At 52.9% G+C, this 25,859-nt stretch overlaps 1 protein-coding gene across 3 annotated transcripts in view; it reads left to right on the top strand.

Annotated features, from left to right (window-relative positions):
- The first annotated feature begins 3,827 nt into the window (after positions 1-3,827).
- The window catches only part of LOC142295645 (ribonuclease H1-like), a 62,575-nt gene continuing 40,543 nt past the window's right edge, over positions 3,828-25,859 (top strand). The window contains exons 1-3 of one of the 3 annotated variants that reach the window (XM_075338742.1): positions 3,828-3,906; positions 8,676-8,867; positions 25,002-25,129. In XM_075338742.1, the coding sequence (XP_075194857.1) occupies positions 8,737-8,867; positions 25,002-25,129 (259 nt within the window). In that variant the 5' untranslated portion in view covers positions 3,828-3,906; positions 8,676-8,736. The other 2 variants (XM_075338741.1, XM_075338743.1) reach the window with 2 other exon arrangements.

The raw sequence follows: 25,859 nt of genomic DNA, 5'->3' as shown, positions 1-25,859 counted from the left end.
AATCTCCAAAAGTAACATACACCAGCTCTATCTCACTATTGGGTATGTGCCCTTATCATTTCCGCCATGAAAATTCATTTTGGTGTCATTTTGGAAGGTTTTCTGGTGAGTCCGTAAAAATGGCGTAAAACGCGGACAAAATTGTTCACAGCTGTGACTTTTGAGTGATAAATGCTTCAAGGGGTCTTCCCCATGCTGTTGCCATGTCATTTGAGCACTCTTCTGAGACTTTTGTGACATTTTTAGGGTTTCTACATGCTGCCGGGGGTCATTTCAGAAAAATACTCGGGTCTCCCATAGGATAACATTGGGCTCGGTGCTCGGGCCGAGTACACGAGTATCTTGGGATGCTCGGCCCGAGCCTCGAGCACCCGAGCTTTTTAGTACTCGCTCATCACTAGTATTTAGTTTCTTTTATGCTAATGAGGTCCACCATTACTCGCAAGGGCATTACTTCCCTTGGCTAGTCGGCCCACATATCATGTTAGCATACCCCTGTGGGCGTACTAACGTGCTAATGAACGTGCAGCTGCACCGCACATACCTCACTCTTCATGGCAGCCGGTGGAGGATAGATGCGCACTGCCTGGGACTTCCGGTCATGTGCAGTATACCTCATTGAAGCCGGGAATCTTACACCTGGCATCAGTTTAGAGCGCATGATTGGAAGTCCAGGGAACTCTGGATCTCTGCATTGCGCATCCATCCTCCGCCGGCCGCCATGAAGAATGAGATATATGCGGAGGTGCTGCACGTTAAATAGCATGTTAGTATGCCCACAGGGGCGTGCTAACTTGCTAAGGGGGCTGATTAGCCAAGGGAACGTACGCCATCAAGACTAGTCCCTGCGCTCATTAGCATATAAGAAACAATCTTTAGAAATAATTTTTCTAAAGATCTCTTTATCTATGCTAGTGTATACAGGGACGGTTAGGCAGGGATTAGCAATATACACCCAGATCTGCTCATTGTTCTCAGTGCATATTGCATCTGACAGTTTCCCTTTAAGGTTTTAGTTGGGAAAATCACAAAAATATATAGGTTTCATATCCTGCTGTATCTGTGTTTTTTTTTGGGGGGGGGGGGGGGGTTCTACAAAAATAGCAGCGTTTCTGCACTTCCTCATTACTTTCTATGGGTAAACAAATGCTGAAAGAACTGACAGACGGCAGTTTTCAAAAATGCTGCAGTTTTACAGTTGAAACAGGATAAAGAAAAAGTGTACATTTGATTTCTGAAATCTCAGCTTTTGCTGGTACTGTAAAAAACAGATTTTATTTAACATAAATAAGCAACATGTGAACATAGCGTAAAGGGGTTGTCGGGTCTTCTGAGGACAGCCTGCAGTCCGTCTATACGACTGCAGACTTCTGAATCCTCAGAGTGCGCACCGTCACTATCACGAGTCCTGTGTTGCCGGAGGGAGCAAGCGATCAAGTGACCGAAAAGATGTGATTTGCAGCCATACATGGGATCACATGCCGACTAGACGTGAACTGCCTCGATCTACAGTGCAAGTAAATGGAGAGAGGCTGGATACGTCTAGTCAGAGTGTGGCCGAAAGCATGGAAAGGTCATATGTGAGCGCCTGCTCCCTCTGGCAATACCGGAGTCCTGACTGCGACGGTGCACACTCTGAAGATTCAGAAGTCACATAGACTGACTGCAGGCTGTCGTTAGAAGACTGACTGCAGGCGGTGGTCAGAAGACTGACTGCAGGCGGTGGTCAGAAGACTGACTGCAGGCGGTGGTCAGAAGACTGACTGCAGGCGGTGGTCAGAAGACTGACTGCAGGCGGTCGTCAGAAGAGTGACTGCAGGCGGTCGTCAGAAGTCTGACTGCAGGCTGTCGTCAGAAGACTGACTGCAGGCTGTCGTCAGAAGACTGACTGCATGCTATCGTCAGAAGACTGACTGCAGGCTGTCGTCAGAAGACTGACTGCAGGCTGTCGTCAGAAGACTGACTGCAGGCTGTCGTCAGAAGACTGACTGCAGGCTGTCGTCAGAAGCCTGACTGCAGGCTGTCGTCAGAAGACTGACTGCAGGCGGTGGTCAGAAGACTGACTGCAGGAGGTGGTCAGAAGACTGACTGCAGGCGGTGGTCAGAAGACTGACTGCAGGCGGTGGTCAGAAGACTGACTGCAGGCGGTGGTCAGAAGACTGACTGCAGGCGGTGGTCAGAAGACTGACTGCAGGAGGTGGTCAGAAGACTGACTGCAGGCGGTGGTCAGAAGACTGACTGCAGGCGGTGGTCAGAAGACTGACTGCAGGCGGTGGTCAGAAGACTGACTGCAGGCGGTGGTCAGAAGACTGACTGCAGGCGGTGGTCAGAAGACTGACTGCAGGCGGTTGTCAGAAGACTGACTGCAGGCGGTCGTCAGAAGAGTGACTGCAGGCGGTCGTCAGAAGTCTGCCTGCAGGCTGTCGTTAGAAGACTGACTGCAGGCGGTCGTCAGAAGACTGACTGCTGGCAGTCGTCAGAAGACTGACTGCAGGCGGTCGTCAGAAGACTGACTGCAGGCTGTCGTCAGAAGACTGACTGCAGGCGGTCGTCAGAAGAGTGACTGCAGGCGGTCATCAGAAGACTGACTGCAGGCGGTTGTCAGAAGACTGACTGCAGGCTGTTGTCAGAAGACTGACTGCAGGCGGTCATCAGAAGACTGACTGCAGGCGGTTGTCAGAAGAGTGACTGCAGGCGGTCATGAGAAGACTGACTGCAGGCGGTCGTCAGAAGACTGACTACAGGCGGTCGTCAGAAGACTGACTACAGGCGATCGTCAGAAGACAGGCTGTCGTCAGAAGACTGACTGCAGGCGGTCATCAGAAGACTGACTGCAGGCGGTTGTCAGAAGACTGACTGCAGGCGGTCGTCAGAAGACCCTACAGCTCCTTATGGGGCAGTCTCTTCTCAGACACCTCCCACTGCTATGGTGTACATGCCTTAGGCTGCTTTCACACATCCGGTTTTTTCAGTGCGGCTCAATCCGGCTCAAAAACCTATGCAACGGATGCGGCGAAAAAAACAGATCCGTTTCATAAGTTTTTCCATGCGGCCCGTCCATTTTTTGACGGATGCGGCTTGATACTGAACATGCGCAGTGCAAAAAAACGCATCCGGCGTCCATAGGCTTGCATTGTAAATCGCGGCGCGATGCGGTTTCTTCGCCGCACAAAAAAAGTGCCAGGCAACGTTCCATCCGGCCGCCACATGGGCTAAATCTGCCGCATCTGGCAAAAACCGGACACAACGCAAGGCCATGCGGCACAATACGGAGCTAATGCAAGTCTACGTGGAATAAACGCAACCGGCGGCAAAAAAAAAAACGGTTGCGTTTTTTCTGCAAAGTGCAGTATTGTGCCGCTCAGCAAAAACCGGATGTGTGAAAGCAGCCTAACGGATGCGGCTCAGGAATAAGGTCTGATTTCCCTCTTCCCCAGCTGAGGCGACGAATATCCATGATGTGAGTAAGATTACACAATTACTGTACGTAACCTGTTCTGTGGATCACGTCCTCAGTTTTGTTTGTTTTTGTAAGATCTCAGCTTGCTGTTATGTGATTTAGAGGCTTTGGGGTATAACACCTACTGGTATTTTGCCATTTAATGACAGCAAGCAAAAAAACAGTAACTTCTCATTCTACAGTGAATGTGCCCAATATTGGAGTCCTGTGAGCAGAGCGCTCCTTCTCACTGACTACTCATGTGTCCCACTCCCCACCACCGATCGCTTCCTGCAGCTAAAGACACGCGCACACAAGCCCCTCCCCCGCCGGCTGCTCCCCGCACAGCAACACGCGGTCTAGAAGTGAGCTGACTCACACCGCTTTCCGTAGTCAGCGTGCTCGCGCGAGTCTTCAATAGGGTCAGCTGACCTCTACAGCCGGCAGCCAATCAGGAAGCAGCGGAGGTAAGTGCAGCGGAGCGGAGGCAGCCGGTTGCACCGTGACGGTTGTTTCCACGGGCCGTTCTCTCTATGCAGCGCTCACACGGATCCACAGTCACCTACAGCTGAGTGTGAGTCTGCGCTCTCACACTCAGATTTGAGAGGGTTGTAGTTTACCGTCGCTATGGTCACTCGTGTGGTCTCAGTGGGGGTCTCCGTACTCCCGGTGTGGCCCCCTCGGTTGCTCCTTTTTTTTTGTAGTAATTGTTTTTTTTTTTTTATGCTTGTTGTATTTTAACTGGAAGACCAATGTGAAAAGTTTTAAAGTTTGACTTTTATTGTTTAAAAAAAAAAAAGTCTTAAAACCTTTTTAATGACCAATTAAAGAGCATTTTTGATTTTTTTTTTTTGTAGAATTTGGCCCCTAAAAAGTCAGCAGATAACAAGACGAGAAAAAAGGCGACGTAAAGAAATCAGAAATGATGAATTTGAGGTGTATTTGTCTCTGACTGCAGCCGGCTGAATGGTGACAATGCGCGATGCCCACACAGTTCAGACCCCTGTAGTCCCCGGAGAGTTTGTGCCTTTTTCATACTTTGTCACATAAGGCTGCTTTCACACATCCAGTTTTTGCTGTGCAGCACAATCTGGCTCTTTGCAGAAAAAACGCTACCGTTTTTTCCGCATAGACTTTCATTAGTGCCGTATTGTGCCGCATGACCTTGCGGTCGGTCCGGTTTTTGCCAGATGGAACGTTGCCTGGCACGTTTTTTGTCCGGCGAAAAAAAACCTCATCGCGACGCATCCGGCCGATGCGGCACTTTTTCCAATGCATGCCTATGGACGCCGGATGCGGCAAAAACCGTATCCGGCCGCCGCATGCGTTTTTGCACTGCGCATGCTCAGTAGCGTGCTGCAACCGGCAAAAACCGGACGGGCCACATGTATAAACTTATGCAAAGGATATGTTTTTGTTTTCGCCGCATCCGTTGCATAGTTATAGAGCCGGATTTAGCCGCAGTGCTAAAACCGGAGGTGTGAAAGCAGCCTAACTGCTCGCTCAAACTATGAGTACAGGTGTGCACACCACGTATTGATACTATTCAGCAGTTACATACAGAAACTGATACTTTTCCCTTTAGGACTCGATGGCTTTAAAGGGAATCTGTCACCAGGTTTTTGCTCCCCCACCTGAGAGCAGCATAATGTAGAGACAGAGACCCTGATTCCAGTGATGTGTCACTTACTGAGCTGTTTGCTGTCATTTTGATAGTTTAACAGAGCTCATAAATATGCTGGACTACCTGGTAGCACTCCAAGTAGTCCTCCAATGATCTGCTGCTGATTAAGGCTATGTGCCCACGGGGACAGTGTCCTGCGGTTATAGGACATTCCGCAGGAGCTCACAGAAAACCACAGCACAACTTTTGTCTGTTTCCATGCTGTGGAATGTCCTGCGGATATGCTGAGGTGTCCTGCATTGAGGATACAGTACCATGGCTTTGGCACTGCATCCTCAATGCACAACAAGTGCTGCAGTGATCGGGGGTTCATACTTACCTCCATCACGCAGCACTTCCCTCTCCGGCCGTCTCTGCACTGTGCAGGAGAAGGTGGGCGGGCCAGCACTAGCTCTGGCTGTCACATGACCAGAGCTCATGCAGGCCCCGCCCACCTCTTCCTTCCTGTACATGGATCCAGCGCGCTCCTGTGCACCGGACGGAGAAAGTGACTCGGGTGTCTGCTATCAAGGCAGGTAAGTATGGGACCCTGCGGAGAAGTCTGCAGGAATAATTGACATGCTGCAGATTTTTCCGCAGGGAAATACTGCATTATTTCCGCTGCGGAACAAACCGCAGCATGGGCACAGCAGTCCCCAAATGCCATGGAAATGGCTGGGGACTCGTTGTGCTGCAGATTTTTTAAAAATCCGTGGAATTTCCGCGAAAAAATCTCGGCAAATTCTGCGCATTTTCCGCAGCGTGGGCACATAGCCTAACAGTGATTTTATTAAAACTACACTAAGCAGCTCAGTAAGTGACACATCCCTGGAATCAGGATCTCTGCCCGTACATTATGCTGCTCTCAGATTAGGTGGCAAAAATCGGGTGACCGATTCCCTTTAATGCGGGGGTAGCCCCTTTTCATTTTAGTTGTAAAACTGGGTGAACAGATGAAAATCGCTATTTGCCAAATCTACACAACAACAGTCACAGCAGTGAATGAGGCCAAGCAGGCCACAGGCAGTCTGCTCCTTTTTTGCTCCTTTCTTGTCACAATACCAAGTGACTCACGATATAACAGGCATTCTGCAGCTCTAGACCCGCGCTACTGTGTAGCTCCAGCGTGAAAGGAACCCATCTGCAACATTTTAGGTCGCTGTGTTTGCCATCCATAGCTCCTTCCCACTTCTCTTCACCCCGTACTTCATTGCAAGTGGAGAAAAAGCTGATTTACTCTCCTGCAGCGATTGTGGTGTATGACTGCTGCAGGCAATCGCTGGTCTTGGCGATCATGTTAATAATTAGGCCATGTGACCATGGAGGCCAGCGATTGGGTGTAAGAGTAATGGGGAAAAGGATGCGACATGATCCATGTGTTGTGACACTGTAGGGAGTAGGCTATGTGCCCACTGGACTCGCAGAATCTGGATTTTCTAGATAAATCCGTAGGTTTTAGAAAGTACAGACACTCCCCATGTTATCCTATGGGACACGGGGAGTGCTGTGTCCATGCTGCAGTATGTGCGGCTGCGGAATATGCTGCGGATGTTCCGCAGCCGCAGATAACTGCATATCAATTATTCCTGTGGAAGTCCTGCCTCTCCACTATAGAGATAGAGGTTGGGACCTCCGCAGGTAAGTCGCATGAATGTCCGCAGGTTTTCCGCTGGAATGCCGCAGCTATGGATAGCTGCGGATTCCTGTGATCAGCTGCGGGAAACCTGCGGACGTACCTGCAGATATATCCTCAGGTACAGATTCCCGTGGGCACATAGCCTAAGGGGTACTTCTCACATGGCGAGATCGCTGCTGAGTCCCAGGTTTTGTGACGTACCAGTGACCTCATCAGTGATCTCGCTGTGTGTGACACTAAGCAGCGACCTGGCCCCTGCTGTGAAATCGCTGATCGTTACACACTGTTCTGGTTCATTTTTTGCTCGTTGGTCTCCCGCTGTGCAGCACACATCAGCATGTTTGACAGCGGGGAGACAGAGTACCGACTCTGTGTAAGCAACGTACGCTGGTAACCAGGGTAAATATCGGGTAACTAATCAAAACGCTTTGCTTAGTAACCCGATGTGTACCCTAGCTACGTATACAGGGAGCCAGCGCTGGTAACCAGGGTAAATATCGGGTAACCAAGCAAACCGCTTTGCTTAGTTGCCCACTATTTACCCTGGTTACCAAGCGCAGCATCGTTCCACAAGTCACTGGTGGCTGATCACTGGTGAGATCTGACTGTTTGACAGCTCACTAGCGACCCTGTAGCGGCGTACCAGTGATCCTGACCAGGTCGTATCGTGGGCGGAATCGCTGGTACGTCGTTTAGTGAGACGGTACCCTTAGAGCAGACCTGGGAGAGGGGCGGGCCAGATGCGGCCCGCCCGTCTTGCTGAGAGTTGGAGGCGTGGCCTGAACTACGATTTTATGCCTCAGCCCCGCTCTCACTTCCGGGAGCTATGTATCCCGCAGTGCAGTGATAAGCAGCTGCCATGCCCCCCACTCTACCGGTCATGCCCCCTCTTGCTGCCAGTCATGCCTTCTTTGGATGCTGATCATTCTCTGGATGCCTTCTATGGCATCTATGCTGCTAGCCACACCCCCCTTTGCTGTCGTCCACGCCCCCTCAATGCTGGGCACACACACTCGGATGCCTTCCTTGTCTCTTCTTGCTGCTCTCACTGCTGGTCACGCCCCCTTTGCCTGCCCCTTCTACCCAGGGATCCTCACGTGACCGGCTCATCTCCACAGTGGCCACTTCAAGAACGTCTGTTCTGCAAACTAAGGTAATGTGAGCCAGCAGCAGCAGGGAGAGTGCAAAGTGGCTACAGGAGGGGGGAGTAGGGGAGCAGCACTTGTGTCTTCCCAGGTCCCCCTGTGCTTGCAAGAGGAGCCCTCAGGCTCTGCTGCTGCAGTGCTGCCAGCCTGTGCCCTCAGCGCCCCCAGGGCCAGTATGAATGCCCCACTGGCCACCACGGTCGGTGCGTAGGCCCCACTGGCCACCACGGTCGGTGCGTAGGCCCCACTGGCCACCACGGTCGGTGCGTAGGCCCCACTGGCCACCACGGTCGGTGCGTAGGCACCACTGGCCACCACGGTCGGTGCGTAGGCCCCACTGGCCCCAGTAATGTGTATGGCCCCCACATTTTCATTGAATCTTTGTATTGTTTACCTTATTGTTTGTTTATGAAGGGATAGTATATATACTATATACAGTATTGGGTAGAACTGAGCTAATTATATTAGTCCGGCCCTCTAAAACCATCCCAATTTCTCATGCGGCCCCATGGGAAAATGAATTGCCCACCCCTGCCTTAGAGGGTTCTGGACCGCCTTCTCTAGAGGACTAGCAAACGTTGCTCAGTTATCTCTGGCAGTCCCACAGCAAATGAATAGTGAAGGTTTAACAGTAGTGCAAAAGTGCCCCATTCTTACAATCAGTGGGGGTCTCAGCAGTCAGACCCCCACAATTCTAGAAATAATCACTTCTTGTTACCAGCATACTCCTTTCAGCATCTTGCCTATGGACATTATTGTGGACATACTGTGATGATTGCCTTTGCTCTGCAGGATGTGCGGTGTCCGTGTCCCCCCTTGTGCGGCTGGTCCGGCATAGCCTATTGAATAGGACATGTTCAAGATCTCTGGCATCTTCTCTTCAGCCCATCTGCTGTGTGCAGCCTTCTCTCGTGCGCGGAGTTCAGTCGCCAGAATGTTTTACGCTGTGAGGAAAGGACGCAATCCAGGAGTCTACAAGACCTGGTAAGCAAATAACCCACCCGCCCCCAGGACTAGAAAATATGATAAATAAGTTACCCGGGGGCCCCTATTACTAGTCATAAGGGTCTGCTAGGTGCTACCATCAGTCATTACTAGTCATAAGGGTCTGCTAGGTGCTGCCATCAGTCATTACTAGTCATAAGGGTCTGCTAGGTGCTACCATCAGTCATTACTAGTCATAAGGGTCTGCTAGGTGCTGCCATCAGTCATTACTAGTCATAAGGGTCTGCTAGGTGCTGCCATCAGTCATTACTAGTCATAAGGGTCTGCTAGGTGCTACCATCAGTCATTACTAGTCATAAGGGTCTGCTAGGTGCTACCATCAGTCATTACTAGTCATAAGGGTCTGCTAGGTGCTACCATCAGTCATTACTAGTCATAAGGGTCTGCTAGGTGCTGCCATCAGTCATTACTAGTCATAAGGGTCTGCTAGGTGCTGCCATCAGTCATTACTAGTCATAAGGGTCTGCTAGGTGCTGCCATCAGTCATTACTAGTCATAAGGGTCTGCTAGGTGCTACCATCAGTCGTTACTAGTCATAAGGGTCTGCTAGGTGCTGCCATCAGTCGTTACTAGTCATAAGGGTCTGCTAGGTGCTGCCATCAGTCGTTACTAGTCATAAGGGTCTGCTAGGTGCTGCCATCAGTCATTACTAGTCATAAGGGTCTGCTAGGTGCTCCCATCAGTCATTACTAGTCATAAGGGTCTGCTAGGTGCTGCCATCAGTCATTACTAGTCATAAGGGTCTGCTAGGTGCTGCCATCAGTTGTTACTAGTCATAAGGGTCTGCTAGGTGCTGCCATCAGTTGTTACTAGTCATAAGGGTCTGCTAGGTGCTGCCATCAGTTGTTACTAGTCATAAGGGTCTGCTAGGTGCTGCCATCAGTTGTTACTAGTCATAAGGGTCTGCTAGGTGCTGCCATCAGTCGTTACTAGTCATAAGGGTCTGCTAGGTGCTGCCATCAGTCATTACTAGTCATAAGGGTCTGCTAGGTGCTGCCATCAGTCATGCGATGGATCTGCCCCTAGTGTGAATTTATTACTAATATGGAGCAGAAAAACTGCAAATGCTGATAGGAGCACATTGTGGTGCTTGGTTCTCTATGGCTACAATGTTTACACCGTGTTCACACAATGTGTTTTCAGAGCGTCTTTTTGACACAATTCTCCAAAAACATGGCCATATGTTCTGTTTTTGGTAAATCACAGCAATAAAGTATTGCGAACACATCATGTGAACATGGCCTTAACCCCTTAACAACCCATGACGTACTGGGTACATCATGGATCGTGTGCAGTTAATCCCCGCCCCCCTGCCGTGGGCAGGCGGCGGCGATCAGCGCACGTATCAGCTGTTTTCAACAGCTGACATGTGTGCCTGCTAGTCGCGGGTGGAATCACTTCCATTAACCCTTTACATCTCGCTGCCAAAATCTGGCAGCGAGATGTATATGCGCGCCACCATGACAGTGACTTACCCCGCCCCCATCGGAAGTTAAGTGACATGATCACGTGACTTTCGGTGGTTGCCATGGTAGCACAGGGTCATGTGATGACGCCTGTAGCTAACATGAGTCACTTCCTCTAAATGCCGGAATACAGCCGGCATTGAAAGTAAAGCACCAAATCTGCAGTTCTCAGCTCTGTAGCTGTGATCAGCAGATAGGGCAGATCGATCAGATTGCTGATCGCTATAGCCCCCTAGGGGGACTAGTAAAATAAAAAAAAAAAAAGTTTTAAAAAAAGTTTTAAAAAATAAAAAACCTAAAAGTTGAAATCACCCCATTGAAAATAAAAGGGTTAAAAAAAAAATAAAAAATATACACATTTGGTCTCGCCGCGTTCAGAAATGCCCAATCTATCAAAATATAAAATCAATTAATCTGATCAGTAAATGGCGTAGCGGCAAAAAAATTCCAAACGCCAAAATTACGTTTTTTGTTCGCCGCAAATTTTGCGCAAAATGCAATAACAGGCGATCAAAATGTAGCATCTGCGCAAAAATGGTACCGTTAAAAGCGTCAGCTCAAGACGCAAAAAATAAGCAATCACTGAGCCATAGATCCCGAAAAATGAGAACGCTACGGGTTTTGGAAAATTGGCGCAAAACGTGTGCCACTGTTTTTGGACAAACTTGTGAATTTTTTTAAACCCCTTAAATACAAGTAATCCTATTCATGTTTGGTGTCTACAAATTCGCACTGACCTCAGGCATCACAGAGATACATCAGTTTTACCATATAGTGAACACGGTGAATAAAATATCCCAAAAACTATTGTACGATCACACTTTTTTTTGCAATTTTTCCGCACTTGGAATTTTTTTGCCGTTTTCCAGTAGACTATATGCTAAAACTTATGGTTTCATTTAAAAGTACAACTCGTCCCGCAAAAAACAAGCCCTCATATGGCAAGATTGACCGCAAAATAAAAAAGTTACGGCTCTCGGGAAAAAAACAAAACGGAAAAAACACAAAATGCCCGGGGGCTGAAGGGGTTAAAGTGTACCCCTATTGATAAATTGAAACATGTGAATATATTGAACTTTGTAATATAATTTACATGGGGAAATCGGCATCATCTTCACAAGCTGTGCCCCGTCTGTCAGAAGCCTGTTCTGTTCTCTTTACGTGTTTAGAAACATCCTCAGCTACTGTTCAACAGATTTGTCCCCGCTCAGGAAATCTTGGTCCCTAGCTGCAATTAATATGAAAAAAAAAATCACACTGTGCTCTACTCGCCATCCCCAGGTCCACTGGTGAGTCTCTGCCATTTCTAACGGTGTGTGGCAGTGGCTGCAGCGCTGACGTCATGTAGGCAGCATGGCAGCCGGTCAGTGAGCTCAGCAACTGAGAGGGGCGTCCTGTCTACATGGGCAGAGCCGCTGAGCTCACTGGTTATCTTGAGTTATCGACATGTCTGTGCCAAAGCCAGTGCCAGACACTAGGAGCAGTGACCCGGGCACAGTGACTATAGTGCAGTTTTCTTTATATATACAACTGCACATGGGACCATTTTGTGTGTGTGTATATATATATATATTGTTGCCTATATTAACCAATCCGAGCTCAGATTAATTAACTGTAGCAAAATAGAAGCTAAGCTGTGATTGCTTGCTATTGGCAGCCTGATAAATCTCCAGGCAACAGAAAGCCCTCCCCCTGACAGTATGTATTAGCTCACACATACACATGATAGACAGGTCATGTGACTGACAGCTGCCGTATTTCCTGTGTGGTACATTTGTTGTTCTTGTAGTTTGGCTGCTTATTAATCAGATTTTTATTTTTGAAGGATAATACCAGACTTATGTGTGTTTTAGGGCGATTATGTGGCGAGGTTGGTGTATGTGTGGTGAATTGTGTGCTGAGGGTGGTATATGTGTTCAAGCACGTGGTAGTGTGTGGCGCATTTTGGGTGTGTGTTCATATCCCCGAGTGTGGTGAGTATCTCATGTCGGGGCCCCACCTTAGCAACTGTACGGTATATACTATTTGGTGCCATTGCCTCATTTTTTAAGTCCCCCTTGTTCACATCTGGCAGCTGTCAATTTGCCCCCAACAATTTTCGTTTTACTTTTTCCCCATTATATAGATAGGGGCAAAATTGATTGGTAAATTGGAACGCGCGGGGTTAAACTTTCGCCTCACAACATAGCACACGGCGCTGCCCGGGATAGTGACTGTCTCTCTGTTTCTCTCCCATTCTCTCTGTCTCCCCCTCTGTATATATGTCTCTGTCTCTGTCTCTTTCCCTGTCTATCTGTCTCTTTCCCTGTCTATCTGTCTCTTTCCCTGTCTATCTGTCTCTTTCCCTGTCTATCTGTCTCTTTCCCTGTCTGTCTGTCTCTTTGTGTCTGTCTCTTTGTGTCTGTCTCTTTGTGTCTGTCTCTTTGTGTCTGTCTCTTACCTTGTCTATGTCTGTTTCTTACTCTGTTTGTGTCTGCCTCTTTCCCTGTCTGTCTCCTTCCCTGGCTGCATTGTGACACGCCAACATTCCATATAAGGGCGTGGCTGCGCATTCTTCTGAAGTTCTGGCTGCACTGTGGCTCCCAGCTCCATTCGCTTTAATGGAGACAGGTTTTTTGGTGAATAACTGTAAAGCGCGGGGTTAAAATTTCCCCTTGAAACATAGCCTATGACAACCTCTCGGGGTCCAGAAGTGTGAGTGTGCAAAATTTTGTGGCTGTAGCTGCGATGGTGCGGATGCCAATCCCGGACATACAAACACACACACACACACACACACATACTCACATACACACATTCAGCTTTATATATTAGATTATATATATATATATATATTTTATATATATATATATATATATATATATATATATAATATATATATATAGTGTGTGTATGTATGTATGTGTATGTGTTTTTTATTTTTAGTTTTTTAAAAAAGGGGTCAACCCTATAAAATCTGTCTTGCTTAATTTGGTAAATGGAAAACTTGGGAGAAGGGATGTGCAGATTCTCTCCCTCAGTGTATGGGTCTAGACCCGTGGGTGCGCCATTGTTAAACGCCACGCTGATCTTATATTCATGTGCAAAATTGTGCCACCATCTTTTGAGGGTTTTTTTTTTTTTCCTTTGATTTTAAGTCATCTTCTTTGTCATTTTTATGGTGTTCACAGTGGGTAAAATGATATAACTTTATTCTGTGGCTCAGTACAGCAGAACTCCAGCCAGCGGAAAATATGGACGAAATATCTGCTCCTAATTGTAAAAATAATAATCAGTAAACCATTTTGAATATATAATTGGGCGAAGGTAAAATGTCTGAAAGGTCTGCTGTAAAGGTTGGTTGTTTTGTTTTTTTTTAATTTATATTATATATATATTTTTTTTTCTTCATATTCTATTATATTATATTTTCTTTGTCGCTTCATTGGGAGACCCAGACAATTGGGTGTATAGCTACTGCCTCCGGAGGCCACACAAAGTATTACACTTTAAAAAGTGTAACCCCTCCCCTCTGCCTATACACCCCCCCGTGCATCACGGGCTCCTCAGTTTTTATGCTTTGTGTTGAAGGAGGCACACATTCACTCATGCTCCCATTTTAGCAGCAGCTGCTGATTATATCGGATGGAAGAAAAGAGGGCCCATAACAGGGCCCCCGGCATGCTCCCTTCTCACCCCACTGAGTCGGCGGTGTTGTTAAGGTTGAGGTATCCATTGCGGGTACACAGGCTGGAGCCACATGCCGTTTTCCTTCCCCATCCCTTAGGGGCTCTGGGAGAAGTGGGATCCTATCCGGTCATCCAGGCACTGGGACCGGGCTCCCTCCGCAGCCCCTGTGAGATTCTGACGGACAGGAGACTGAGTATCATCAGGGACAGGGCCCTGCATCTACAGGTACTCTGTGTCCCCTTGGGGACGGTGCATGGAGCACTTTGGCCTCAGACGCTGCAGCGACTGCGGTGTTGGTATGAGACCGGGACTACCGCGCCGACCGCGCCTGCTTGCCGGCCGCGGTTTTAACTTTAGTCCCCGGCTTTTCCTTTCGCCACGACAGCACCCACGAGAGAGGGATCCGCCCCTTCAGGACAGGAAACCTACAGATAAAAAAGGGGCAGTCCCCCTCCCTCATCAGTTGGTTTCCTGTCCTGAATGGAGAGGAACCTACAGTACCTGGGTCCGGTTGAGTCCGTGCGGTCTCCGTGGGAACGGCGGAGCTCTAGGTCCAGAAGCACGGTCGGTGGAGCTCCCCTCGTGGACTCCGTCCTCCGGTGCGTCTCGTCCTCTTCCCCTTGGTTCGGCTTTGCCTCCGGGGTAGTGACGCCGGCACCTGCGCGCGCCTGGTCTGTGGACGGCGGGGGGAACCCTGCCGTGTCCGCGCGCTCTCTGCTGCCGTGACCCGGAAGTGCACTGGAGCGCTTCCGGGGGAGTGGACCGGGCAGGTTCCTTGGAAGGCCGTGGCTCCCTCCTTCCTGTGCCGGACGCGGGGTAAGTGACTGTGTGCTCGGCTGCCGGCACCTCTCTGTGGAACGGGCTGCGCCTCCGGTTGCACGGCAGGTGCGCTGTGTCCGGGGCCGCGTCCCCGCTCTGTCTCCCGGTAGTGCACGGAGGGTCGTCCCGGTGTCCCTGCCTGCGCTCGTCCGGGGTCGGTACCTCTATGTGGCTCCCTGCGGGGCTTCAGGCGGGCTGTGTGGCTTCCCGATCACAGCTTGGGAGCTGGGTTTTTGCCGCATGGCCAGGGGCCCCTGTAGCCCCTGTGTTTGCCTAGCACCCTGTGCCTCCGTGGGCTCATGGGCCCTGTAAGGCTTCTGTAGACTCTGGTAGCCTCTGTGGACTCCTGGCCCTCGTGGCCTCTGTGGTGTCCTGGCCCTCGTGGCCTCTGTGGTGTCCTGGCCCTCGTGGCCTCTGTGGTGTCCTGGCCCTCGTGGCCTCTGTGGTGTCCTGGCCCTCGTGGCCTCTGTGGCCTCCGGGCCCTCGTGGCCTCTGTGGCCTCCTGGCCCTTGTGGCCTCTCTGTGTCTCCTGGCCCTCGTGCCCTCTGTGGACTCATGGACCCCTGTAAGGCTGCTATTGACTCCGGGCCCCTGTATTTCTGTGGACTCCTGGCCCTCGTGGCCTCTGTGGACTCCTGGCCCTCGTGGCCTCTGTGGACTCCGGGCCCTCGTGGCCTCTGTGGACTCCGGGCCCTCGTGGCCTCTGTGGACTCCGGGACCTCGTGACCTATATGGCCTCCTGGCCCTCGGGCCTTTGTGGACTCCTGGCCCCTGTGCCCCTGTAGGCTCCTGGCTCCTGTGGACTCGTGATGGCCCCTGTGGGTTCCTGACCTTTGTAGTTTCTTGGCCCCTGGGGCCTATGTGCCCTCCTGGTCCTTGTGGCCTCCGGACTCCTGTGGCACTGGGTTTCCTGACCTCTGTGGCTCCTGAGCCTCCTGGTCTCTGTGGCCTCTGTGTCCTCTGGACCTCCTGTCTTCTGTTCTCGGGTCCTCCGGGCCTCGGGCCCTCCCTGTCTCTGAGCCTCTTGGCCTTTGCGCCTTCGGTCGTAGTGGCCGGGTCTCCTGGCCTCGGGGCTCTGTGTCTCTCGGCCTCATATTTCCGGGCCGCGTGCTTCCTGGTTTGGTGCTTGCCCTTGGTCCCTTGTACCTCTTGGCCTTGGCCCTCTGTGTTGCCTGCCCTTGGACCTCCTGGCCTGGGGCCGCTGTTTATCCTTGCCTTTGCCCACTGTGCTTCCTGGCCTTGGGGCCGCTATACCTTCTGACCTCGGGCCTTTGTACCTTCTGGCCTCGGGCCTCTGTGCCTTCCGGCCTCGGGCCTCTGTGCCTTCCGGCCTCGGGCCTCTGTGCCTTCCGGCCTCGGGCCTCTGTGCCTTCCGGCCTCGGGCCTCTGTGCCTTCCGGCCTCGGGCCTCTGTGCCTTCCGGCCTCGGGCCTCTGTGACTTCTGGCCTCGGGCCTCTGTGACTTCTGGCCTCGGGCCTCTGTGCCTTCCGGCCTCGGGCCTCTGTGACTTCTGGCCTCGGGCCTCTGTGCCTTCCGGCCTCGGGCCTCTGTGCCTTCCGGCCTCGGGCCTCTGTGCCTTCCGGCCTCGGGCCTCTGTGCCTTCCGGCCTCGGGCCTCTGTGCCTTCCGGCCTCGGGCCTCTGTGACTTCTGGCCTCGGGCCTCTGGGTCTTCTGGCCTCGGGCCTCTGTGCCTTCTGGCCTCGGGCCTCTGTGCCTTCTAGCCTCGGGCCTATCTGCCTTCTCGGCCTGGGGTCTATGTACCTCCGGGCCTCGGTGCCTCCTGCCTTCGGGCCTCTGTGTGCTGTCGCTGCGCCTTGGGCTCCTGGTCACGCGCCTCGGTTGCCTCCTGGCCTCATGTCTTCTGCCTCGGTGCCTCTGGCCTCTCGGGTTCCTGGTCTCTGTGGCTGCCTGGCCTCTATGTGGCTCCCTGGCCTCTGTGGGCTCCCTGGCCTCTGTGGGCTCCCTGGCCTCTGTGTGACTGCCTGGCCTCTGTGTGGCTTCCGGGCCTCTGTGTAGCTTCCGGGCCTCTGTATGGCTTCCGGTCCTCTGTGTGGCTTCTGGCCCTCTGTGTGGCTTCTGCCTCTCTGTGTGACTTCCGGGCCGCTGTGTGGCTTCCGGGCCTCTGTGTGGCTTCCGTGCCTCTGTGTGACTTCCGGGCCTCCGTGTGGCTTCCTGACCTCTGTGGGGCTTCCTGGCCTCTGTGGGGCTTCCTGGCCTCTGTGGGGCTTCCTGGCCTCTGTGGGGCTTCCGGACCTCTGTGTGGCTTCCGGACCTCTGTGTGGCTTCCTGGCCTCTGTGTGGCTTCCTGGCCTCTGTGTGGCTTCCTGGCCTCTGTGTGGCTTCCTGGCCTCTGTGTGGCTTCCTGGCCTCTGTGTGGCTTCCTGGCCTCTGTGTGGCTTCCTGGCCTCTGTGTGGCTTCCTGGCCTCTGTGTGGCTTCCTGGCCTCTGTGTGGCTTCCTGGCCTCTGTGTGGCTTCCGGGCCTCTGTGTGCCTTCCGGGCCTCTGTGTGCCTTCCGGGCCTCTGTGTGCCTTCCGGGCCTCTGTGTGCCTTCCGGGCCTCTGTGTGCCTTCCGGGCCTCTGTGTGCCTTCCGGGCCTCTGTGTGCCTTCCGGGCCTCTGTGTGCCTTCCGGGCCTCTGTGTGCCTTCCGGGCCTCTGTGTGCCTTCCGGGCCTCTGTGTGCCTTCCGGGCCTCTGTGTGCCTTCCGGGCCTCTGTGTGCCTTCCGGGCCTCTGTGTGCCTTCCGGGCCTCTGTGTGCCTTCCGGGCCTCTGGGCCTCCTGGGCCCGTGCTTCTGTGCCTTCTGGCTCGGGCCTCTGTGTCTCTTGGCCTCTGTGCCTCTTGGCTTCTTGATCTCTGTGCCGTCTTGGCTTCTGTGCCTTTTCTTGGCTTCTGGGCCTCCCGGCCCCGTGCCTCTGTGCCTGCTGTGCCCGGCCTCTGTGCCTCTTGGTCTCTTGGCCTTTGTGCCTCTTGGCTCCAACCTTGTGCCTCTGGGCCTCTGTGCCTCTTGGCCCTTGTGCCTCTTGGCCTCTGTGCCTTCTGGGCATCTGTGCCTTCTTGGCCTCTATGCCTTCTTGGCCTCTATGCCTTCTTGGCCTCTGGGCCTTCCTGGTCTCTGTACCTGCTGGCTTGGGCCTCCTGACCCTGTGCCTCCTGGTTCCGGCCTCTGTGCCTCTTAGCCTTTGTCGTTTGGCCCTCGAGCCTCTGTGCCTCTTGGCCTCTGTGCCCTTTGGCCTCTGTGCCCTTTGGCCTCTGTGCCCTTTGGCCTCTGTGCCGCTGGGCCTTTGTGCCTCTTGGCCGCTATGCCTCTTGGCCGCTATGCCTCTTGGCCACTGGGCCTCTTGGCCTCTGTGCCGTTTGGCCTCTGTGCCGTTTGGCCTCTGTGCCGTTTGGCCTCTGTGCCGTTGGCCTCTGTGCCGTTGGCCTCTGTTCCTCTTGGCCTCTGTTCCTCTTGGCCTCTGTTCCTCTGGGCCTCGGTGCCGGTTGGCCTCTGTGCCGTTGGCCTCTGTGCCGTTTGGCCTCTGTTCCTCTTGGCCTCTGTGCCTCTTGGCCCTTGTGCCGCATTGCCTCTTGCCTCTTGGCCTACGCTCCGTGCCTCTGTGCTTCTTGCCCTCTGTGCCTCTTCACCTCTCTGCCTCTTGGTTCGGGGCCTCTTGGCCTCTGGCATTCTTGGACTCTGGGCCTTCGGGCATTTGGGGCCTCTGGGCCTCTTGTCCTCCGTGACTCCGTGCCTCTATGCCTCTGGGCCTCTTGGCTTCGGGGCCTCTGCGCCGCTTGGCCTCTGGGCCGCTTGGTCTCTGTGCCGCTTACCTCTGTGCCGCTTACCTCTGTGCCGCTTGACCTCGGTGCCTTTTGGTCTCTGTGCCTCTTGGTCTCTGTGTATATTGGGCTCTGTCCCTCTTGGGCGCTGTGCCTCTTGACCTCTGTGCCTCTTGACCTCTGTGCCTCTTGGTCTCTGGGCCTCTGTGCCTCTTGGGCTCGGGACCCCTGGGGGTCTGGGCCTCTTGGGCTCTGGGCCTTGGGGCCTCTTGGCCTCTGTGCCTCTGTACCTCCTTACCTCTTGGCCTCTGTGCCCTGGGGCCTCCTGGTCGTATGGGCTTGCTTCTTGCGGCGCTCCTGGTTGGTTCTTCCAGCCTTGGCCTTGCGCCGCTGCCGCCTTGCGCCTCCCTGGCCTTCCGCCTGGCCTGGCGCCTTGGGCTTCCTGCTTCGACTCTACATCTCTTCTCCTCCTCGTCCGTTGCGGTGCTCTCTCTTGGTCGCCCTTGCTTCTGCGGGGCGTGTTCACGCCTCTCCGGCTCTGTCCGTTGGTCTTCCCTGCATTGCGGTGTTCCGGTCCGCTTACTCTTCTGCCGAGCGGGTGTCTTCGGTGTTTTTTCTTCCCGCGCAGGCTGTCTTCTCCGTTCTTCGTTTCGCTGCCTGTTCAGGGGGGGGGCTCTGTCCTCGTCTGTGTCGCTAGGTCGGCCCCTTGGCGGAGGGGTTGGTCTTTGTTTTTGTTTTTTGTCTTTCAGGGTTCCGGCGGTGATCCTCGCGTGGCGTGCCGTCCCTTGTCCCGATGGCTGTGGGCTGCTGTTCCCCTCTCGTCTGTGGTGCTGCGTGTTCCCCTGGCCTCCTCGGTGTCGGATCCTTCTCCTGGGCGGTTGCCTCCTCCTTGGATGGTTGTGGCCTGTGCCTCCTTCGGTGGTATTGTACGGCTGTGTCCTGCCCTCTCCGTCCGGGTTCCGGTCTTTGCCGGCTGGCCTTTGTTCTTCCCTGTCTTCAGTTGGAGGCTTGGCCCTTCGTGTGGTTTTTTTCCCTCCCTGAGTGTGTTATCTCTCTAAGTCTCTCGTGGGTGCTGTCGTGGCGAAAGGAAAAGACTAAATTACTTACGGTAATGGGATTTTCCAGAGCCCACGACAGCACCCTTTACACCCCTGCCCTTTTGTTTTCTTCACCCTTTGGGTTTGGTGGTTCTACTTTTGTCTTGTATTGTTACTAATTTGTGGCGGTTCCTCTCCCGGTTCTCTGCAACCAACTGATGAGGGAGGGGGACTGCCCCTTTTTTATCTGTAGGTTTCCTGTCCTGAAGGGGGCGGATCCCTCTCTCGTGGGTGCTGTCGTGGGCTCTGGAAAATCCCATTACCGTAAGTAATTTAGTCTTTTGCGGCCTAGTGCCTTAAACTCCCGCCCCCGGGCCTGCCAGTCAGGGGTAAGGGCGGGACGGTCGGTCTAACGCCGAGAGTGAGGGCTGGAGCACACTTAGTTGTCCTTCTCCCCCCTCACTAATCACTCTGGGGCACCAGATTCCCGCACTTTTGTAGTTACGCCCACGGCTCCCTCCTCCCCTGTGAACGCCGACAGCCATGTTTTTAAGCACATTCTGCCGGTGGAGGACTTCTGGCTGCAGCCCTGGGACACCCGAGGCAGGGAATCTGATGGCCACACACCGCTTGAGCGGTTGGGAAGCCACACCGGTCACCCGGTGCTGGTCCCCCTAGAGTGCCGAACTGTATATATATATATTATATTTGTATACATTTTCTCGGTTCGGCTGTACTGTTAGCTTGTGGCTATATATCCCTCAGTGATCACTCTCCTGGGAGACAACAGCATGTCGTTCACAAGGAGCAAGGGTGCCAAGACACAGGGTTATTTTGCAACCTGTACCTCTTGTGTGGCTATGCTACCTGCAGGTTACACCTACCCTCACTGTGAGCAATGCTCGGGCCCGGTGGCACTCGTTCAGCCGGAGCCTGGGGCACTGGTGGGACCCTCGGCCCAGGTAGAATCGCCGGCTTCCCCTGTCCAGGTAGCAGGGACAGAGTTTGCAGTTTTTAGCTGAGAAACTCTCTGTCACTTTCACAATCCATGGCTCAGTCTATGGACAAATGGTCTGCTAAGATACTAGAAGCCTTGCTGTCCAGACCGGCCCTTACACAGGCCCCGGGCACTGCGGGATCGCCCCCAGGCCCCTCTCGGTCTGCGACGAAGCGTGCTCCTGGGGTGGCCTCTAGTTATTACGTGGAGGACTCCGGCACGGACCGCAGTCCCAGACCGGCTAAGCGGGCTCGCTTAGAATCTTCCCCGACTTCATCACGCTGTTCGGGGTCTCAGCTTGAGGACTCTCTAGAGGATGAGGCGGAGGTCGCAGCCCAGGACTCTGACCCTGACGTTGCTCTCAATCTTGATACACCTGAAGGGGACGCCATAGTAAATGACCTTATAGCGTCCATCAACCAGGTGCTAGATCTTTCTCCCCCCAACTCCACCTATAGAGGAGTCGGCCTCACAGCAGGAGAAGCACCAGTTTAGGTTTCCCAAACGTACTCTGAGTGCTTTCTTCGATCACTCTAACTTCAGAGATGCTGTCCAGAAGCACAGTGCTTTTCCGGACAAGCGCTTTACTAAACGCCTTAATGACACACGTTACCCCTTCCCCTCTAACGTAGTTAAGGGTTGGGCTCAATGTCTCAAGGTGGATCCTCCAGTCTCTAGACTGGCGGCTAGATCCGTAGTAGCAGTGGCTGACGGATCATCGCTCAAGGATGCCACGGACAGGCAGATAGAGCTCCTAATGAAATCCATCTATGAAGCCATAGGCGCGTCCTTTGCCCCAGCCTTTGCAGTAGTGTGGGCACTCCAGGCTATCTCAGCTTGTCTGTCTGAGATTAATGCGGTCACCCGTACCTTTGCTCCGCAAGTAGCGTCTTTGACTTCTCAGGCGTCGGTATTTTCATCCTACGCCATGAATGCTGTCCTGGACTCGGCTAGCCGTACAGCGGTAGCATCCGCCAATTCGGTGGCAGTCCGCAGGGCCAGGTGGCTACGCGAATGGAAGGCAGACTCTGCTTCCAAGAAGTTCTTGACCGGTTTGCCTTTTTCTGGCGACCGATTGTTTGGCGAGCAATTGAATGAAATTATTAAGCAATCCAAGGGAAAGGACTCGTCCTTACCCCAGCCCAAACCAAAGAGACCTCAGCAACGAAAAATTCTAGCGAGGTTCGGTCCTTTCGGCCCTCAGCCAGATCCCAATCCTCCTCGTCCAACAGGCCACAGAAGAGCCAGAGAAACTCTTCTGCATGGCGGTCTAAGTCACGTCCAAAGACCGCCAGAGGCACCGTCTCCAAGGCGGCCTCCTCATGACTTTCGGCCTCCCCAAACCGCATCCTCGGTCGGTGGCAGGCTCTCCCGCTTTTGCGACGCCTGGTGGCCACATGTCCAAGACCGATGGGTGAGGGACATTCTGTCTCACGGTTACAGGATAGAGTTCAGCTCTCGTCCTCCGACTCGTTTTTTTTTTTCAGAACATCTCCGCCCCCCGAGCGAACCGTTGCACTTTTTCAGGCGGTGGACACTCTGAAGACAGAAGGAGTTGTGATCCCCGTTCCCCTTCAGGAACGTGGTCGCGATTTTTACTCCAACCTGTTCGTGGTGCCAAAAAAGGATGGTTCATTCCGTCCCGTTTTGGACCTCAAATTGCTCAACAGACATGTGAGAACCAGGCGTTTTCTCATGGAATCCCTCCGCTCTGTCATCGCTTCGATGTCTCAAGGAGACTTCCTAGCATCAATCGACATCAGGGATGCCTATCTCCATGGGCCGATCGCTCCAGAGCATCAACGCTTCCTGCGTTTCGCCATTGGACGAACACCTTCAGTTGTGGCACTGCCTTTCGGCCTGGCGACAGCCCCACGGGTCTTCACCAAGGTCATGGCATCCGTTGTGGCAGTCCTACACTCTCAGGGCCACTCGGTGATCCCGTACTTAGACGATCTCCTAGTCAAGGCACCCTCCCGGGTGGCATGTCAACACAGTCTGACCGTTGCTCTGGAGACTCTCCAGAGGTTCGGGTGGATCATCAATTTCCCAAAGTCAAAATTGACTCCGACCCAATCACTGACTTACCTCGGGATGGAGTTTCATACTCTCTCAGCGATAGTCAAGCTACCGCTGGACAAACAGCGTTCGCTGCAAACAGGGGTGCAATCTCTCCTTCGGGCTCAGTCACACCCTTGAGGCGCCTCATGCACTTCCTGGGGAAGATGGTGGCAGCAATGGAGGCAGTTCCCTTTGCGCAGTTTCATCTGCGTCCACTCCAATGGGACATCCTCCGCAAATGGGACAAGAGGTCGACATCCTTAGACAGGAACGTCTCTCTTTCTCTGGCAGCCAAGACCTCTCTTCAGTGGTGGCTTCTTCCCACTTCTCTGTCGAAGGGAAAATCTTTCCTGCCCCCATCCTGGGCTGTGGTCACGACGGACGCGAGTCTGTCAGGGTGGGGAGCGGTTTTTCTCCACCACAAGGCTCAGGGAACATGGACTCCGACAGAGTCCTCCCTTCAGATCAATGTTCTGGAGATAAGGGCTGTGTATCTAGCCCTAAAGGCGTTCCTCTGGCAATTCTGCCCAGAGTGTTGCGCAAGATCAGGTCCTGCTGCCGCCACGCCATCCTCGTCGCTCCAGACTGGCCGAGGAGGTCGTGGTACCCGGACCTGTGGCACCTCACGGTGGGTCAACCGTGGGCGCTCCCAGGCCGACCAGACTTGCTGTCTCAAGGGCCATTTTTTCCATCTGAATTCTGCGGTCCTCAACCTGACTGTGTGGCCATTGAGTCCTGGCTCCTAGCGTCCTCAGGGTTATCTCAAGAGGTCATTACCACTATGAGACAGGCCAGGAAACCAAGGTCAGCCAAGATCTATCACAGGGCTTGGAGGATCTTCTTAGCCTGGTACCCTGATAAGGGGTTTACCCCCTGGCCGTTTGCCTTACCCACGTTTCTTTCCTTCCTGCAATCCGGAATGGACAAGGGTTTGTCTCTCGGCTCTCTCAAGGGACAAGTATCGGCGCTTTCCGTGTTTTTTTTTCAAAAGCGTCTAGCCAGGCTTCCGCAGGTCCGCACGTTCCTGCAGGGAGTTTGCCACATAGTCCCACCTTACAAGCGGCCGCGGGAACCCTGGGTTCTCAACAGGGTTCTACGGGCTCTTCAGAGACCACCTTTTGAGCCGCTGCGGGATGTCTCTCTATCACGTCTTTCGCAGAAGGTGGCATTTCTAGTGGCAGTTATATCACTCCGAAGAGTGTCAGAGCTTGCAGCGCTGTCATGCAAAGCCCCCTTCCTGGTATTTCACCAGGATAAGGTGGTTCTGCGTCCGGTCCCGGACTTTCTCCCTAAGGTAGTGTCCCCTTTTCATCTCAATCAGGAGATCTCCTTACCTTCATTTTGCCCTCATCCAATTCACCAATGTGAAAAGGATTTGCATTTGTTAGATCTAGTGAGAGCAATCCGGATCTACGTGTCTCGCACGGCGCCACTGCGCCGTTCTGATGCGCTCTTTGTTCTTGTCGCTGGCCAGCGTAAGGGGTCGCAGGCTTCCAAGTCAACCTTGGCTCGGTAGATCAAGGAACCGATTGTTGAAGCCTACCGTTCTTCTGGGCTTCCGATTCCTTCAGGGCTGAAAGCCCATTCTACCAGAGCCGTAGGGGCGTCTTGGGCATTGAGACACCGGGCTACGGCTCAGCAGGTGTGTCAGGCAGCTACCTGGTCTAGTCTGCACATTTTCACGAAACACTATCAGGTGCATACCTATGCTTCGGCGGATGCCAGTCTAGGTAGGCGAGTCCTTCAGGCGGCGGTTGCCCACCTGTAAGAGGAGGGCCGTTGTCGGCTCTTTTTATCGGGGTATTCTTTTACCCACCCAGGGACTGCTTTTGGACGTCCCAATTGTCTGGGTCTCCCAATGGAGCGACAAAGAAGGGAATTTTGTTTACTTACCGTAAATTCCTTTTCTTCTAGCTCCTATTGGGAGACCCAGCACCCGCCCCTGTTCCCTTCGGGCTGTTTATTCTTCTGTGTACACATGTTGTTCATGTTGAATTGTTCTTTTGGTTCATGGTTTTCAGTTCTCCGAACATCCTTCGGATTGAATTTACCTTAGACCAATTTATAAGTTTCCTCCTTCCTGCTTTTGCACCAAAACTGAGGAGCCCGTGATGCACGGGGGGGTGTATAGGCAGAGGGGAGGGGTTACACTTTTTAAAGTGTAATACTTTGTGTGGCCTCCGGAGGCAGAAGCTATACACCCAATTGTCTGGGTCTCCCAATAGGAGCTAGAAGAAAAGGAATTTACGGTAAGTAAACAAAATTCCCTTCTTTTTTTATTTTTTTTTTTTTTTTTTTCTCCTTCTAGGGCAGAATGTAAAGAACAAGTGGATCGGTTTCCAGCGGCAAGATACAAAAAGTTTGCTTCAGAGGAAGAGGCCTGGAGATTTGTAAAGGACAACCCAGGAGTCTTACAGAAGCCATGTCTTACAGAAAGTGAGAGGAAATATGATACTGGGGAACTGGTATCTTCACCTACATCATTGTACTGTAGGTGGTGAACAATGAATGTGTCCACCGCATACATCACAGAACAAAAGTGAACCGTTTTTGCCTATTTTATTCCTGCTTCTCCCCTGAGTATTCCTGTTTGTTGTTTTTAAAAAAAATCTGCCATAAGGTTCCAGAGATGTGGGGGTTTTTTTTTATGATTTTTATGCTCTTTATAAGGGGGCATTGCTCCCGAGATTCTCTGCACTAACCTGTGAGTCTCTGCCTCTTGTTAAAGCTGGCTTTACACGCTGCGACATCGCTAGCACCCGCCCCTATTGTTATGCCGATATTCGGTGATCATTGCCGCAGCGAACATTATCGCTACGGCAGCGTCACACGCACTTACCTGGTCGGCGGCGTCGCTGTGACTGCTGAATAATCCCTCCCACAAGGGGGAGGGACGTTCGGCATCACAACGACGTCACCGCGACGTCACTAAGCGGCCGGCCAATCAAAGCAGAGAGGCGGAGATGAGCGGGACGAACATCCCGCCCACCTCCTTCCTTCCTTATTGCTGGCGTGTGGCAGGTAAGGAGAGGTTCCTCATTCCTGCGGCGTCACACGTAGCGATGTGTGCTGCCGCAGGGACGAGGATCAACTTCACCCACACGACAACAGCGATATTTGAGAATGGACCCCCATGTCAACAAGGAGCGATTTTGGACGTTTTTGC

This window comes from Anomaloglossus baeobatrachus, chromosome 3 (genome assembly GCF_048569485.1).
Source record: "Anomaloglossus baeobatrachus isolate aAnoBae1 chromosome 3, aAnoBae1.hap1, whole genome shotgun sequence".
In the NCBI taxonomy this organism is placed as follows: domain Eukaryota; kingdom Metazoa; phylum Chordata; class Amphibia; order Anura; family Aromobatidae; genus Anomaloglossus; species Anomaloglossus baeobatrachus.
The sequence above is the reverse complement of the archived record's forward strand: the minus strand, read 5'-3'. Positions and strand labels throughout refer to the sequence as shown.